Here is a 16,300-nt window from a genome sequence, read left to right as displayed (position 1 = left end):
AAACGTTTATGGTTGCATAAAAACATTCCTAGAACATTCGGAATTAGTTAAAGTAATTGGACCCATCCCCTAAAGTTAGGATCTCGTTCTTAAAAAAAAAAAAAAATGATCTCGTTCTGTGGTTGGTGCTTTTCTGCTGAGTCACGTCGAATAGACGAAGTGTACTTGACGTAGGGAGGATGGAAGGGCGCGTCTCTGATTGGCTCGCTGCTACAACACGGGAGGCGGTAACATTCATATGTCTCCAGTGAACATCTGGAAGAGGTTCCTCGCGCTGCTGTTTAAAGAATCGACTGTGACTTTAAAATGTCTTTCGTAAAAGTGGAGGAGAAAAGTGACTTTTCTTATCACAACTTGCCTTACGGAGTTTTCTCTACAACGGACAATGTGAGTAACTTTATTCACTCCTGGGAGTTAAAGTATGTTTGACTGAATTACTGAAGTCCCGTTGTGTAACTAATAAGATCGAGAAAATGACTAAATGATGTTATTACTTCCACTGCAATTCTGTGTGCACACAAGGTTTCGAAGGTCAGCATGCACATTAAAAATCTGAATTATGAATTTAAGGTCAAATTTATTATTATTTTTTTTAACTTCCAAGCTTTATTGGCACGATTGTCAACTTTTATAATACTGACAAAGCATGTAGTATTTAAAGTATTTCAGACGTCAATATACATATTTGGAACATGCTGGGAGAACATGATCTGTCATAAAAGCAAAGGAAATCCAAAGACATTCCGAAGTCCATGCAACATTTTAAAATCGGCAAGATACTTTTTAACTCGTATAAAATGTTTGGATATAACAGCCCAGGCACAGAATTGGTGTTGCCATTGGAGACCAGATTTTGGACCTCAGTGTTATCAAGCATCTTTTCAATGGACCAGCTCTTGTGGATCATCAGAATGTTTTTGAACAGGTGAGCTCCATATAGTTTTGTATTAAACATTATGGATTATTTTGCATCCTTATGCTTTTTTTCTCCTCCTTTTTCATCAAAGCCCACACTCAATGCTTTTATGGCTCTGGGTTATGATGCTTGGAAGGAAGCGAGAAAGTGCCTCCAGATGCTTCTGGCCCTAGATGAGTCCACGCTGCGTGATGATGTCAGTTTAAGAAACCGGTAAATGTCCCTCATACAATATGGATATTTCATTTAGTTAGTGTACTTATTACTGCATATTACTAAGTATCCACTGTTTGTGAATATGTAGAACACTATAAATGCAACATTTTAAATAGTGTTATGCAACTATGCATTTATTATTTTTATTTATCAATATGCATTTATTAATAATAAAACAATTCAATAATAATATTATTATTGTTTTTTATCTTATATAATTAGTTGATTGATTTATCGATTTAAAAGCGAAAGCTGAAGGAATGATTTAATTATTATTATATTCATATTAATTTATTTTAAACCAGGAAGCTGAAAAGGAAGTGTGTGTGTGTCTGTGTGTGTGTGTGTGTGTGTGTGTGTGTGTGTGTGTGTGTGTGTGTGTGTGTGTGTGTGTGTGTGATCTGTGATCTCCAGGGCATTTGTTCAGCAGATTTCTGCAGTGATGCATCTCCCAGCTGAGATCGGTGAGTGTGAAAGTCAAATAGATAGCCTCCAAACTCTATATTTTCATATCACAGAACCATATTTCATGTACAACTCATGTTTCAACTCTTTTCCTAAATATAGATTTAAAGTTAACAGTGCCTTTTGTTACAAATTTGAATTAAACGGTAAATACATACTATAAATTATTATTAGCTTATTATTATTTTATCCATAAGGGATTGATTGGATCATGGAAAGTGGTGTTATACAGCAGGTTTAAGACTGGAGGTGAAGACAGATCACTGTCTGCCAAATGCAAAGTTGTGGCTGAGCAGGTTATTATATTTTGATAAAAGATTATAAAGATTATAAAGACAAACATTTTTCATTGGAAGAACATGCACTGGTCAATAATACATACATCAACACTCTGAAGGTGTCTTTAAAGCAGTCTTTCTGAATTCTGAATTCATGATGACCACTAGAGTGCACTATTCCCTAACTATCACTATCAGAACCATTCAGAAACCCTCTCATGCCTTGAAAAAGATTACAGTCTTCTCTTTGTTCTGCATTATGAGTGTTGATGCTTTTCTGTTTTTTTATGCCCTTTTTCTCTAGTAGGACAGCACTGATTTAAAAAACAAGCAAGCAAACACACATTTCTATACTTTTATTAAAACCTCATCTTGTTAGCAGTGAATTACCTCACTAACTCATGCAGTTACTTTAATATTTATTTGTATTTTTTAACTATTTCAGTGCTTATTTATGACATTTATTATTTATTTGAATACTGTATTCCTGATCGGGCTTTCTTGCTCTTGAGCATGTAATTTTGCATGTAATTGTGTTATGAGGACACTTAATAAATAAGGACAGATAAAATACAAGTTAAAAACCTGGTGATTCTTGAAGGAATGTTTCTGCGCTGAACGATATTTTCAAGATGGTGAAAATCTGGAGATTTCTGTGAAAGGTGTTTTTTTCATAGTGGAGTTACAGGGACAGTACATCCCAAAATTAAATGGTTTTTTTTATACTACTAGACAAATGTTTGGTATAATTAATTTTGAATTAAATAATGATTGAATAATATATATATATATACAGGTGTATCTCAATAAATTAGAATTTCATGAAAAAGTTCATTTATTTCAGTAATTCAACTCAAATTGTGAAACTTGTGTATTAAATAAATTTACTGTGTGTATATATATATATATATGTATATATATATATATATATATATATATATTATATTTTATATTTATATTTAATATTCCTCTCTTTCAGACCTCGAAAATCACTTGCGTCAGATTTAGCATAATTTCTACCAAATGTCATTAGATATCAGCTGTCACATGGCCAATTAAAAACTGAAAATTTCGATTGAGATTTGAGAGCAACAGCAGAGGTGGCGCTTATCACTGAATACCTCAATAAATGGAAGTTTCAGTCATAAATGTATAATAGTTTTTCTCACACAAAGCAGGAGGATTAGTTATTGATGACAGAACTTTCATTTCTGGTTGAGATGTTTCCTTAATGTAGTACACCAGAAACCGAACTGAATAAACCTGAGCAGAAGTCTGACACAGAGGGATAAGACAAACTGAGATTTTTTACATGTGTTTACTCCTCATTAGCCTCCATGTTTTTTTCCATCTTTTATTCTTCCTTCTCTGCAACAGGCGACTACACGGACTTTTACTCATCGAGAGATCATGCCACCAACGTTGGAATAATGTTCCGTGGAAAAGAAAATGCCTTGATGCCCAACTGGTATGTGACAGCCTATTAATATTCCTCAGACTCTTAAATACTAACATCCAAAGCAAGCGTGCATCCGAATCGCTCCATCACCGGCTCCTGCTGACTTCATATTTCACTCATCTTTTGAGTTACTAACCATATATGTACGAGTTTTAAAGACCCAGCAAAGTTCCTTTAAGTTATTCCCGTAAACACTCGCTTTATTCTTTCCCGGCGTACGCCTGTCAGGCTAAATAATGCACCTGCACATTTTCCAGCTCGCTGTGAAAAACGTCTTTTAGCAATAACTCTTGCCTCCGAAACAGAACTGTATTTCTTGTCACATTTTCACTTACAAAGCCCAGGAAGGGAGTCATTCGCCCGGAGACAGAACAAGGACTTGTGTGGAAATGAAGAGGGAGGCTTTTTAGAAATGTAATTTCATCAGCTCGCCTATCTGAAGTTCCCCTCGGCTCAGTCAGTCTGTCAGCGGGCCTTTCCAAACGCGTGTCACTTCATCAGGAAAGAATGAGAATTAGTCTGGAGGAAAGTCGTTAGTTGGGTTACACTGTGCTTGAAGCTGCTGCGCTTTTGAGGTCGGGGTGATTTCTGGAGGAGGATTATTTGAAGTGAAAAGTTAAAGAAGTAGGTCACACAGAAGTGTAAATTCTGTCAATATTTACTCACCCTCATGTTGCTTCAAACCTACATGCTGTTATTATTTAAGGGAGAATTTTTGGATGATCTTTTGGACAATTTTTAAAGAGTCTTTTTATTTTTGCTCTTTCTGAAGTAAAATAGTTAAGTCGAGAAAGATATTGAAGATATTAAGCGTGTAATATAGTGAAATGTGTATTATTATATTATGATATTATTCGTGTCTAATATAGTGAAATATATATTATTATACATATATGTACACGTTAATTTGGAATGATCATGCGTAAAATCATCTTAAATTCAAGGATTATTCTAGCCAGAAGTACTTTTAAAAACAATGACAACAATTTACATTTACCTCCATTAAAAAGCATGTCTGAAACATTATTTTGTAAAGAAATGGCATCAGTGAATAGGTAGAGAACCAATGTTTAGATTTTTTTTAATGTGATAAATGCTTAATATTTTTATTCCTCTGTTATAAATAGCATAAATTGCATGTGATTGTCATGCGCATCTCTTCAGGAAAGACTATTCTGTGATTAATATTACCAGTAAATCTCCATCACGTGATTTTAGATGGAAATTATTCAGATGCATTTAATACACAGGGAGTTAGTGTTTTTATTGGTGCCATTTATGTTTTTGTTAATACAGCACACAGAACTAGTCAACTAAATGAATGTAACATGGCAAAGATGAATACACTTTTGGAAGTTGAATGTAAAGGGAAATCATTTTGTAATTTCTGTGGTCTAATGTGATGTTGTTCATGATTACATTTTCTTTTATTGCTGTAATTAATTTATAGCATTAACAAGATGACCAGTTGAATTCATTTTGGGAGCGATGACTGATGAATGTATGTATAGTCCAGTGCCTGTATATATTAGTGCTGAGCAATGAACGATCAATCACATTCAAATTAATAGTTTATATTACAAATGTGTGTGTACTGTGTATATTTATTTTTAAAGACACGCACATACAGTATATGTTTATCACGATTAATTGTTGCCCAGCGTGTGTGTGTGTGTGTGTGTGTGAATAATGAGATTTTTACAGTAATTAGAAACAATGTCTTGGTTTGGGTTGGGACAACATGAGGAAAGGTAAATGATGACAGGAATGCCATTTATGGACCTCTTAAAGGATGCAAAGTCCTCCATATAAAGCACTTCTGGAAAGTTATCATGTGATGTGACAAAGGGAATGATATATTATCCTATCTTGTAGGCTTTGCCTGCCAGTGGGGTATCATGGGAGAGCTTCATCTGTGGTGGTCTCTGGAACACCAATCAGAAGACCTCGAGGACAGATGAGACCAGACGCAGGTAAACAAAAGATGACTCATCAACACAAGAAGTTCTTCTCCTGTAAACTTAGAATTTATAAAACAAAAATAAACTGTATTGTTTCTTTTTTATTGTTCTTAAAGGAAAAGTTCACCAAAAATTAAATTTTGCTAAAAATGTACTCACCGTCAAGCCATCCAATATATAGATGAGTTTGTTTCACGCCATGCTCAAAAAAAACTTTCTAAAACTTGTACAAAACCGTAAGTAGTGTAATTGGCTCAGAAAATCTCCATTCTGCATCCAAATGTTTTTTTTTTTTTTTTTTACTTTGGCCATGTTTAGCATGAGAATCCAACTCTTTAACAGTGTAAATAACTCAACATCCATGAAATAGCATTAGGAGTTAAAATGTTTGTCTCTTACAAACAAGCAGCTTTTTGGTCATAATTAAAAGAACTACATAATTTGAAGTATGCTAATTATTGTGAAGTGTAAATATGTTTATAATGTACATATTTATAAATATTAGTGTTTGTATTTATAAATACGTATTTAAATGCCTGTATTTTGAAGTTTATTTTAGCAGTTAAGTGCACATTGCAGTGTTCTCGGTGTGAATAGCGTGTTGTGCATTAACATATGGCACAGTCAGCACATTGTCCAAGAAAAACGATATTTGCATTTGCTTATTTTGCGTCATAGACATCATAGCAGTGGCAGGCTGATTAATGGCATCATGTTTCATGAAAAATCTCCATGTGGCTTGGAGTGATCAGGCTGTTATGATATTTTCCCATACGTTAAATGATTGCTTTCATTGGTCAGCGAACCCGCACCGTTCATTATAACAGCCTCACTTGTAATGAACTCTGCTGCTAAATCCATCAAAACAGCTGTAAATCTGTGTTTGTTTCTCTTTCAGCTCAGCCGCCCATCTTTGGGCCTAGCAAGCAGCTGGATATAGAGTTAGAGATGGTGAGTTTATGTGTTATGTGATGCAGTTCATTAGTTTATTATTGAGCATGTTATTGTGAGTCATTGCTGGTTCACTCCTGTGCAGCAATGATGTAAGGAACTAAAGACTTATAGATCTCAGTCCTAACCCCGCTGTCCCCGTAAACAAGGCACTCAGGAGAATGTCTTTACAAGAAATGTACTTTCAGTGGAAATGTTTCCTGAATTGCACTCAATTTGTCACTTTCTGCTTGCAGTAATGCTATAGAAATATATGAAATTCAAAATGATTAAATTAAACACTTTTAAATCTAATTTTTTGTTGTTGTAAAATCAGTAAAACTCCAGTTAAAACAGATTTAACACTTATTTGAGAAATATTTAATAATTTTAATTAATGTGCAATCATAAAACAATAAAAGAAAAAGAAATGCATTTAGATGCATCAAGCCAGCTTTGGGTTTTTTTTTTCTATAACCTTTTCCTCCATGAATAAAGTATTCGGTGGCTATGAAATAACCAGAATGTATTAATGTAATTAATTTTTCACTTTCAGATTACCATTTAGGCTTAATGTAATGAACTTATGAGTGGTGCAAGCCTCTCTGTTATTTACTCATGCATTTATGTGCTACTTGGATAACAATGTTGTTAGGCAAGGTGCCACAGAGATGAATTAATACCTGAACTAACTTTCTGTTTGCTTCTGCAGATACTTGTCTCAAAATATAGTGCAGTATTCTAATATTGAATATGGCATTTGTCTTTCAGGCGTTCTTCGTGGGAAAGGGGAACAAACTTGGAGAGCCCATCCCAGTGGAGAAGGCTCACAAACACATCTTTGGCATGGTGCTTATGAACGACTGGAGTGGTGAGAGCTAACTTTTGCAATGCATGTTCTTCAAAATCAGCTCATAAGATGTTATATAACCTATATATTGCAAAATAAGTGTGAAAATGGGTTAGAGTTCCATCCAGTAGAATTATCATGTATCTATACTGGTATGAAGGACTTCTGTAAAGAAGATGATATGTCATTAAACCATATTAAGTACTTGACATTTCAAGAACACTGCATTTAACACCCCCCATCTTAAATAATTAATAAAAATAAAATCTTCTGCTTTTCATTTGTCTTGTCGTCTATGAACAAAAACAGTGAAACATTCATATAAATCTCAGTTTACAAATCATGCCACAACTCGGCTTCACTTGAGAGAATTTTAATCATATCTTGCGAGGTTTCTTCAACTGTTCAGAGAAGCCTGCCGCTGTCTGAGTCTGACGTGGCGTGATTTATCAGTGTTTCCTGGTCAGGCAAGCGTGCCATTTCTGAGCAACAACCGCTGTTAATTCTTTTCATTATCTAACCATCTCTTCTTAAACCTGCAATGTCTCCTTCTTGAGCACACTAAACAAATTGCATTTTTATGAGCCGTTGAGCAGACTTGCGAAATGAGAAACACTTTTTGGGGCGAGGAGGCAGAGGCTGATGCTTGGTGAAGTGTGCATGCCAAGCTACGTCCGTTTACACAGCATCTGCTTTGCTGTTCAGTTTCATTCGACAGAATGCTGTGTTCTTGAGTAAAATATAAGTATTTTGACTTTTAATGGTTTGTGCCAATCAAAAAATGTAGTCCGTGAAGTGAAATATTGGCTGACATTAGTAAGAAAACATAAACATTCAAGAAATGTTTGGAAACCAGTATTGTTTCATCAGAATTGTTGCAAAGTAATTCATTTACTTGTTTACTTTTTTTTTATTATTTACATAAATGCATGGGAATTATTTTAAACATGCAGTACTGTATTGCTCTGCTTTGCTGCATTATTTTAAAAATGCAAAGAAAAGTCACAATTATATATTAAAAACTTAATTCAATGCTAAAATGCATTAATGAGTTCTAATTTAAAATGTTATTTGTCATTTAAAATCACTATTTGAAATGTAAAAATCCAAAAGCCATTATTTTGCTTTTGAATTACTGTCTTGCTTTGCTTTGTTGCAAAACTTAGTGAACTACATTGCATTGTATGTGTGACATATAAATTGATAGAAATATTTTATAATATATTTAACATTTTTCATCACTTGTTCAATAATAAAAAGCATCACTAAACAATTTAAATATGTATTATATTAACCAATATTTTTGTGTAATTAATTGAAACCCTAAAGCACAAAGTCGCTTAGGTATATTTGTAGCAATAGCCATAAAAACATTGTATGGGTCAAAATGATCGATTTATAATATGCATTGTTAAGAATTCATTTGGACCACTTTAGATTTTTTCTGCACCCTCAGATTCCAGATTTTCAAATAGTTGTATCTTGGCTAAATATTGTCTGATCCTAATAAACCATACATCAATGGAAAGCTGATTTATTACAGATAGATCTCTGTATAATTACACTTAAGACTGGATTTGTGGTCCAGGCTTACATTTGCTTTAACATTTCTATGTATTTTATATTGACATTATTTTTGGATTTGCATTTGTGTTTTTATGTCAATGACACACTGTCTCATAAAACACTTATGGCTTGTGTTAATGCCACTTCCTTCCAGATTTTACTTTAAATTAAGTGTTTTCTCTCTTGCTTTTCTTTAGAAGACATCTCTTTCTCTTCCCGAACTTCCTTCCTCACCAGAAGCGAGTCCCAGTTCTCATTTGATACACGTTCCTCAGAAATGCTTCATGTCTTCTAGCGAGAGTCTGTCAGAATTATGCAGAGGGTAGATATCTGTATGTCATACGTGTACAGCTCCAGAATGTCTTGTGCTGTTTGAAGCAGATACTAGTAGTCTGTCTGCGTCCATGCAGAGAGATGACGTCTGGATGATGTGCATTGGCATCTCTTTGGCATCTTTTCTGCTTAATGCTGCGAGAAATACTCCGATGCATCAGTCTGGATGGGATTTCTAGATATATGAATGGATTTAAAACACAAAAGACACGTGACGGCTAAAGAATATCAATTTTGTGAGGACGCAGACTTTATGAAAGCTTGCGCTTTCAAATTCAGTTATGTCGCCTTAATTTGACCGGATTTATTTGTCTGGACAAAATCTTTATAGGTCTTATTTTGCCAGCACATTTTGGTTTGGAAAATGTAATTATATTGCAGTGTAATGTATTATGGTGAAGTGTGGGAATTTACACTGCAGCAAATTATTCCTTAGATAAATCAAATCTCGCACTGTTGCAAAACCAAGTGAACTACATAGTCAGCATTGTAAGATGTCATATGCACATGTCCACTGCACAGGCTGTTCCAGATTCAGGCAAGCAGCAAAGGAGATAAAGTTTAAAGAAAGTTTAAATGCATCTGGTTGTTTAGGACACATGCATTTAAACAGTTTTCAGCATGGCAAATGTTTTAAAGAAAGTTAAGTTGAAAGTTCAATCCCCAGCAAAACGCACAGCCTCAATGCAAATGCGAGACTTATACATTGTCTTTTTTCTCTTTATGTTGCAGCTCGGGATATCCAGGCTTGGGAGTATGTTCCATTAGGGCCGTTCCTGGGCAAGAATTTTGGGACCACTATCTCGCCCTGGGTCGTTCCCATGGAAGCACTGATGCCCTTTGTAGAGCCCAATCCGCTCCAGGTAAATTGGGTCGATTGTAAGTGTAAGAGTTTGAATAGTTTGGGAATTGGATGACACTATAAATTCACACACTGCATTCCTAAAAATGTGTTTAAAAAAACTGCAAAATAACTACATTTCCATGTCTTTTTTTTATATGTGTGTGTGTGTGTATCAGTATCATCCTACATTGGATGTTTTCTAGTTTCCTGTTTATTTTAAGATCATAATCTAGCACTTCATTACTGTATGTGATGCCTTTCATTCTCTATATGCTGTTTGAGAAGACTTCGTTTCTCAGGTTTTGACCTTTTGAACATTATATATTTGGTTGCACTTTCAATTGTTTTTAGATCATACTCTAGCATTTCATAGGGACAGATTATGGTAGATTATAGAAAATTTGATTGTTTGGAGAACACCTTCTCTTTAAACGCACAAGACAAATATTTATTTTCCATATACAATTTTAAAGGCCATGACAGCTCTTTGGGACTCTGCAATATTGGTGCATTTCTAATTTGACATAAAAATAAGAATAAAGACTTTTGTTACAGAAAATTATATTTCATATGAATGTTGTTCTTTTTAACATTCTGTTGAGGGAATCCTTAAAAAAGCACAAAAATATGAAGCAGCACAACTGCTTTCAATATTGATAATAATCATAAATGTTTCTTAAGCAGCAAATCAGAATATTAGAATGATTTCTGAAGGATCATGTGACACTGAAGACTGGAGTAATGATGCTAAATATTCAGCTTTCAACACAGAAATAAATTACATTTTAAAACATGTTCAAATAGAAAACAGTTATATGAAATTTTAATAATATTTAACACTTTTTCCAGTTTTACTAGTTGATCAAATAAATGCAGCCTTAGCATTTCATAAACCTTAGAAAAAAAAATCTTACCCACACCAAGACTTTGAATGGAAGTGTATAAGTGTATCAGTATAGTATTTTTTATTTTTTTTACCTGCTGTCTGTTACATATATAGGCAGCATCCAGAAATAAAACATTGGAAGTGAATGATTTGGATCTCTCTACACAGGCAGCAGCTCCATGTATCACACAAATAGCCTTTCTTCATGCTAAATGGATGGGTGCCTTTTGAAGGCAACATAATCATGCCTACCTTTGGTAGAAGCTCTTTGGTGCCTTTAAAACGCTGCCTCCATAGGCTTTGGACAAAGTATCCGATTAGCACCTCAGGAGCAGCCATTGCAGACACATTAACTTTAAAAATGATGGTCAGAGTGCAAATTTTTTCAACTTTACAGCTCTGTGGAACGAACTCTTCATCATCAAAGACGGCAGAGTGCAGACTTTGCATATAAGTGGGAAATGAGACGTGCTAAAGGCCGTTCCTTGAGTTACTGCTTCACTCTTACTCTAAAGCAGCCAGCCACTGTGAGCAAAAGAGACAAAACACATCTTTATTCTTTTACACATTCATTTGTTGGATCAGTGATTGTCATTTGATGATTTGCTGCCCAAAAATGGGCCGCAGGACTGTTCTGATGTTTCAGTGCTAATGTAGCTCTCTTTTATTATTTTCAGGAGTTCTTGGATTTTTTTAAAAAGCAAATATATATTGATTGTAACGCATATTGTGCATTTGACAAAAAAAAGAAGCATGCATTTTAAAAAATAATTGAAAATGCTTAAATCAAAATCAAAATATTATGAATATCGTGAAAAAGTTATTTTGTTTGTACCTTATTTAAAAAAGTAAATCTTTTATATATTCCAGAATCATTACATGTACAGAAAAAAAATTCTAAAGTTTTTTTCTTTTTTCTTTTATTTTGATGATTAGAGCTTACAGTTCATGAAAGTCAAAAATTAATTATCTCAAAATATTAGAATATTTCCTAAGGTCAACCCCCCCCCCCCCACCATATATATGTTACATATTACATAACAAAATATATTAACAGCCATCAAAATAAATATTGTGCATAGGTAAAACAAGTGATATTTTTATTCATTTTGATTTACAGATGCACATTTACATTTGAATGGCTTTTTGACCTGCATGGATAACTATGTAGCTCCAGCATCTAATACCTGAAGCTATGTGAACCTGACAAATCCTGACCTCTTGATGCAAAATTTTGAGTTCAGATGTGCCTTTCTGCACCCGAGAAGACTTGGTTTTCATGCTTTGGCTAGGATGTGCACTTAATGTCTGGGGAGGTTATCCAAATGCTATTCTGTTGTCATTTCAGGACCCCGCGCCTCTTCCATACTTGCGTCACGATGAGCCTTACACGTTCAACATCAACCTGTTTGTCGCTGTGAAAGGTGTGTGTCACTGTCTGTAACATCTGTCTGTCATTATGCATACGCTGCATGTGAAAGTCTCGTTTGTTTCTCATCTGTCCAGGTGAGGGGATGCGAGAGGCCGCCACCATTTGCAAATCCAATTTTAAGGTATGGGATAGATTTGCATTTGTTTTGCATTTGCACACTGCTGTTTCAGAAATAACTCGTAGTGACAATGTACTGTACCCATTCGATTATACATGATTTTCCCTGGAAAAACTCCAGAATGAACCAGATATGGATCAGAAAAGATAAGACATATATGATTGCACAGAGGAAGGCAATGATAAACATACTCTACACAATTATGCAGAATTGCTGGCCAAAATATTGTGTTTGGTCACACTGTGACAAGAAACTACAAAATACTGACAATTTTGGCCAAATAAAAATGTAAAAATATTTTCTGATTACCCTTTGACCCCAATAGAGATTATTTCATCCTCAGTTGGAATTGTTTTGTGTTGTTTTCTGTGCATAAATACACACTCTTGCTGTTTATATGTGGTCTGTTTGCCCCGTGCAAGTTTAGATTTGCAACTTCATGCTATAACCTAATTTGCATAATTCCATTAGTGAATGGGGCACTAAACGACACAGACTGTGCAGAGCAAATAAACAAAGCTATTCATTCTCAGTGCCTCTGCGTTGGGCTTGTGTTATCGGTTCTGGGAGAAACTCATTCCATTTCCAGCCTCTCTGGATCGTCACATGCAGAGAAAGCCATTCTTGTTTAGTAACAGACAGCAGGCATGTGTAATGTGTTGTGTGTCTTCTCAGTACATGTACTGGTCCATGAAACAGCAGCTGGCACACCACACAGTCAACGGCTGCAACGTCAGACCGGGAGACCTGCTGGCATCAGGCACCATCAGCGGACCGGTGTGTGTGAGAGAGAGAGAGAGAGAATATGTCAAAGAAAGAACTCTGCCATCTTGTGATTTAGAACAAGGCCTAACGATTCAGATAAGTTCTGAATCCTTAAAAAAAAAAATCATTAGAATTTTTACTAATGCAAGTTCATGTAATCCACATTTGTATTTTATTTAATTGTAATTCAATTTTAATGTTAGTAAGTAGTATGATTAATACAATATATATAAGATATATTAATATAATACATGTAATTGTAATTGTTAATAATAGTTATATATATATATAATTTTTATTTTTTTATTTAGGTTAATACATTGGAAGCCATTTTAACTTTTAATTTAGCCTTTTAACTTTTAATTATTACATTTAACTATAATTATTAAAAAATAAAGTAATTTCGTGCACATGACTGGGAGTCATGTGTTCTTTTTTGTTTAATTTCAATCTTTATATTCTGTAAATGATATAATCATTAACTATTAAACTATTAAATATAACTATAATTATTAAATATAAAAAGATTTAAGTAGATTCACTGGAAGGCATTTATATTTTTATATTATAGTAGAAGTAGAAAAAAGATAAAAAAGTAGTTAAAAAACTGGGAGACACATTTACATTTTGATATTTGAACTGTTAAATCTAGTAAATAATATAATAATTAACTTAAATGATTAATTTCGACTACAATCAGTAAGATTAATAATAATCATAAAATATTGCAAATAATTAAGAAATGTTTGTCAAAAAAACAACAAAGATTTACAAAAATAAAATGTATTTTATATTCTGTAAATGTAAAAAGCAATTCAAGAAAATAAAATGGAAGCTAAAATAGAATAATTCACTTTAATTATTAATTGTAAAAAAAGTTTAAGTAATTATTTTAAATAAAAGCACTGGAAGAAATATTTACATTTTGATATACTTTCAGTCTAGTTAAATTGAGTAAATAATATAATAATTGCCATTATTAATTTTAAGGATAATTACTAATAAAAAATACAAATATTTATTAAGAAATATTTTTTTGTCATATTTACCTGAAAACGCAATTTTCTCAAACATTTGTCTGTATAGAGCTGTATGAAAGGGTTCTGACTCTGTATCTGTGTGCATGAAGGATCCCGAGAGTTTTGGCTCCATGCTGGAGCTCTCATGGAGGGGATCCAAGACTATTGACCTCGGCGAGGGAGAGACAAGGACCTTCCTGAAGGACGGGGACCAGGTCACTCTCTCAGGTGGGCATCTAGACTCTTTGTGTGCTGATGGAAATGTGATCTCTGTGATAAGGGTTATGTCTCTGTCTGTGCAGGTCATTGTGAGGGCAGGGGTTACAGGGTGGGCTTCGGTCTGTGTGAGGGGAAGATCCTTCCTGCCCTGCAACACTGACACAGTTCTCTGTCTGTAAGCCAGACGCAACAGCCATCAACAAATGCAGTATTATTCATGATCTAATACTCATGTCTTTTCAAAATAACATGAAGCACTTTTTACGTTCATAATCTGGCACATTTCTGAATAATGTGGGGTGGAACTTGATTTTATCCATCTGGATTGTGCAGATTGGTCATTAAATATCATAAAATATGAAGGAAAACATAAAAGAACGTGTTTGTTTAGATAACCTTTGTGATCTTAGGAAAATATGTAGGTAAGATAGTAATGCATCATTATGGGCCTCCACGTGATGGAAAATGGTCATTCATTTCTGCAATTGAACTAGTTTTTGCAGAAATTACACACTTGAATTGCTTTGTCACTCTGTTACTGAAAAAGAATTCAATAAAGTTACTCATTGTTTTTAAACTGTTTTAAGTCATGCTTTTTTATTTACTTTTGATTGAAAAAAAATGTTATTATAATTTTTTATGTCCATAAAATGTTTGCCCATTGCATGTTGTTTAGCTAATAATGCAATATGATAAAACTGCATACTACCACAAAGATTGGGGAAAATAGTACATTTATAATTACTAATCATTTTTGCTTTTCAGTATTGAATGAACATAATTATGAGAATTTTTCTCACTTCATCTTGGATGGATTTATTTTCATGCACATTTATAAATTAATAATGCAATTATAATTTTTTATGTTTTTATTTAACATTTTACCACCATGTGTTTTTCCCCCCTAACACATTACTACTACCTTTTTCATTCTGCATGTTTATGCAATATTTTATTTTATTTTATTTTATTTTGCTAACGTAGTGTTTTAATACCTTTTTGCTTGTTTTATTTGTTTATTTATTTAGCTATTTTTACGTAACTTTATTTACTTCACTGCACTGCATTTTGCGAATGAGAAGGATGAAGAAAGCATTGCAAAGGTGATAAAACTGAACCAAAAAGAAACTTGAAACTTTGTTTGTAAGCAAAGTGACGTTTTATAACATTAAAAATGGACATGTTTTTGCTATATCTCCTGCGCTGCTAACAGATGGTGCGTTTGGAGCCGTGTGGTGGAGATCACGAGTCATCAGAGGTCAGATGGTCCATCCACGACTCCTTCAGCGTAAGTGTGTTGTCTGCAGACAGAGATGGAAGGATCTGGCGTTCACTCTTACAGTGTGTTTCTCCCCCTCTGTGATCAGACTTTTATTCATGAATCTTGGCGGCCTCACAGATGGACCTCTAGTGTTACTGAAGGAGGAAAGCAGGGGATAAATCTCTGAATACAGTGTGTGCTAAAAGTGCGGTGCTGTCAGCTCCGTTTAACATAATTAACCCCTGGCAGACTGACTAATTAACCCTTATACTGAATGAAGCAGATTAACTAGTACCAAACTAATACAAAGATCTGCAGATTTGAATCCGCTTTTATTGTTATATTTATTTGTTTCATTATATAGGTGGGGTTGATTACTAAGAACTGTGTGTGTGTGTGTGTGTGTGTGTGTGTGTTTATTCAGAAAGGGTCTGTCCAGAGTGTTATAAATGAAACCCATAGGAGATGCATTTAATCAATGCAGAGGTACTTTACAAATGCAAATGTACAAAACGTTAAACATTTTTATCTCACACTCAAAGCACAGGCCAAAAACAGGCTATACAGTCTACACAGATCCTAACAAAGAGACTATTACTATTATATATTACAATTATTATATTTTTTAAAAAGCGGACTTTTTTAACTTTTATTGAAGAATCCATGAGAAATGTTTCATGATCAGTAAATCGGTATATTAGAATGATTTCTGAAGGATCGTGTGACACTGAAGACTGGAGTAATGATGCTAAAAATTCTGCTTTGATCACAGAAATAAATTA

General features: G+C 34.0%; 1 protein-coding gene across 1 annotated transcript; it reads left to right on the top strand.

Moving 5' to 3' along the window:
- The first annotated feature begins 226 nt into the window (after positions 1-226).
- On the top strand, positions 227-14,834 carry LOC127961125 (fumarylacetoacetase-like). Its single transcript, XM_052560083.1, has 14 exons — positions 227-387; positions 815-925; positions 1,008-1,129; positions 1,547-1,596; positions 3,253-3,343; positions 5,210-5,307; positions 6,194-6,246; positions 6,997-7,096; positions 9,707-9,837; positions 12,053-12,128; positions 12,211-12,257; positions 12,930-13,031; positions 14,149-14,266; positions 14,341-14,834. The coding sequence occupies exons 1-14, from the start codon at positions 307-309 to the stop codon at positions 14,415-14,417; spliced, it is 1,257 nt and encodes a 418-aa protein (XP_052416043.1). The 5' UTR covers positions 227-306; the 3' UTR covers positions 14,418-14,834.
- Positions 14,835-16,300: the final 1,466 nt, after the last annotated feature.

The sequence above is a fragment of the Carassius gibelio genome, chromosome B7 (assembly GCF_023724105.1).
Source record: "Carassius gibelio isolate Cgi1373 ecotype wild population from Czech Republic chromosome B7, carGib1.2-hapl.c, whole genome shotgun sequence".
In the NCBI taxonomy this organism is placed as follows: Eukaryota; Metazoa; Chordata; class Actinopteri; order Cypriniformes; family Cyprinidae; genus Carassius; species Carassius gibelio.
Note: the sequence above shows the minus strand (reverse complement) of the source record. Positions and strands in the feature narration are given on the sequence as shown.

Coding starts and splice junctions, on each gene's coding strand:
- LOC127961125 (XM_052560083.1), top strand. CDS start 307: ATGTCTTTCGTAAAAGTGGAGGAGAAAAGTGACTTTTCTTATCACAAC. Junction 7,097..9,706: donor GCTTATGAACGACTGGAGTG/GTGAGAGCTAAC, acceptor TTTATGTTGCAG/CTCGGGATATCCAGGCTTGG. Junction 12,258..12,929: donor TTTGCAAATCCAATTTTAAG/GTATGGGATAGA, acceptor GTGTCTTCTCAG/TACATGTACTGGTCCATGAA.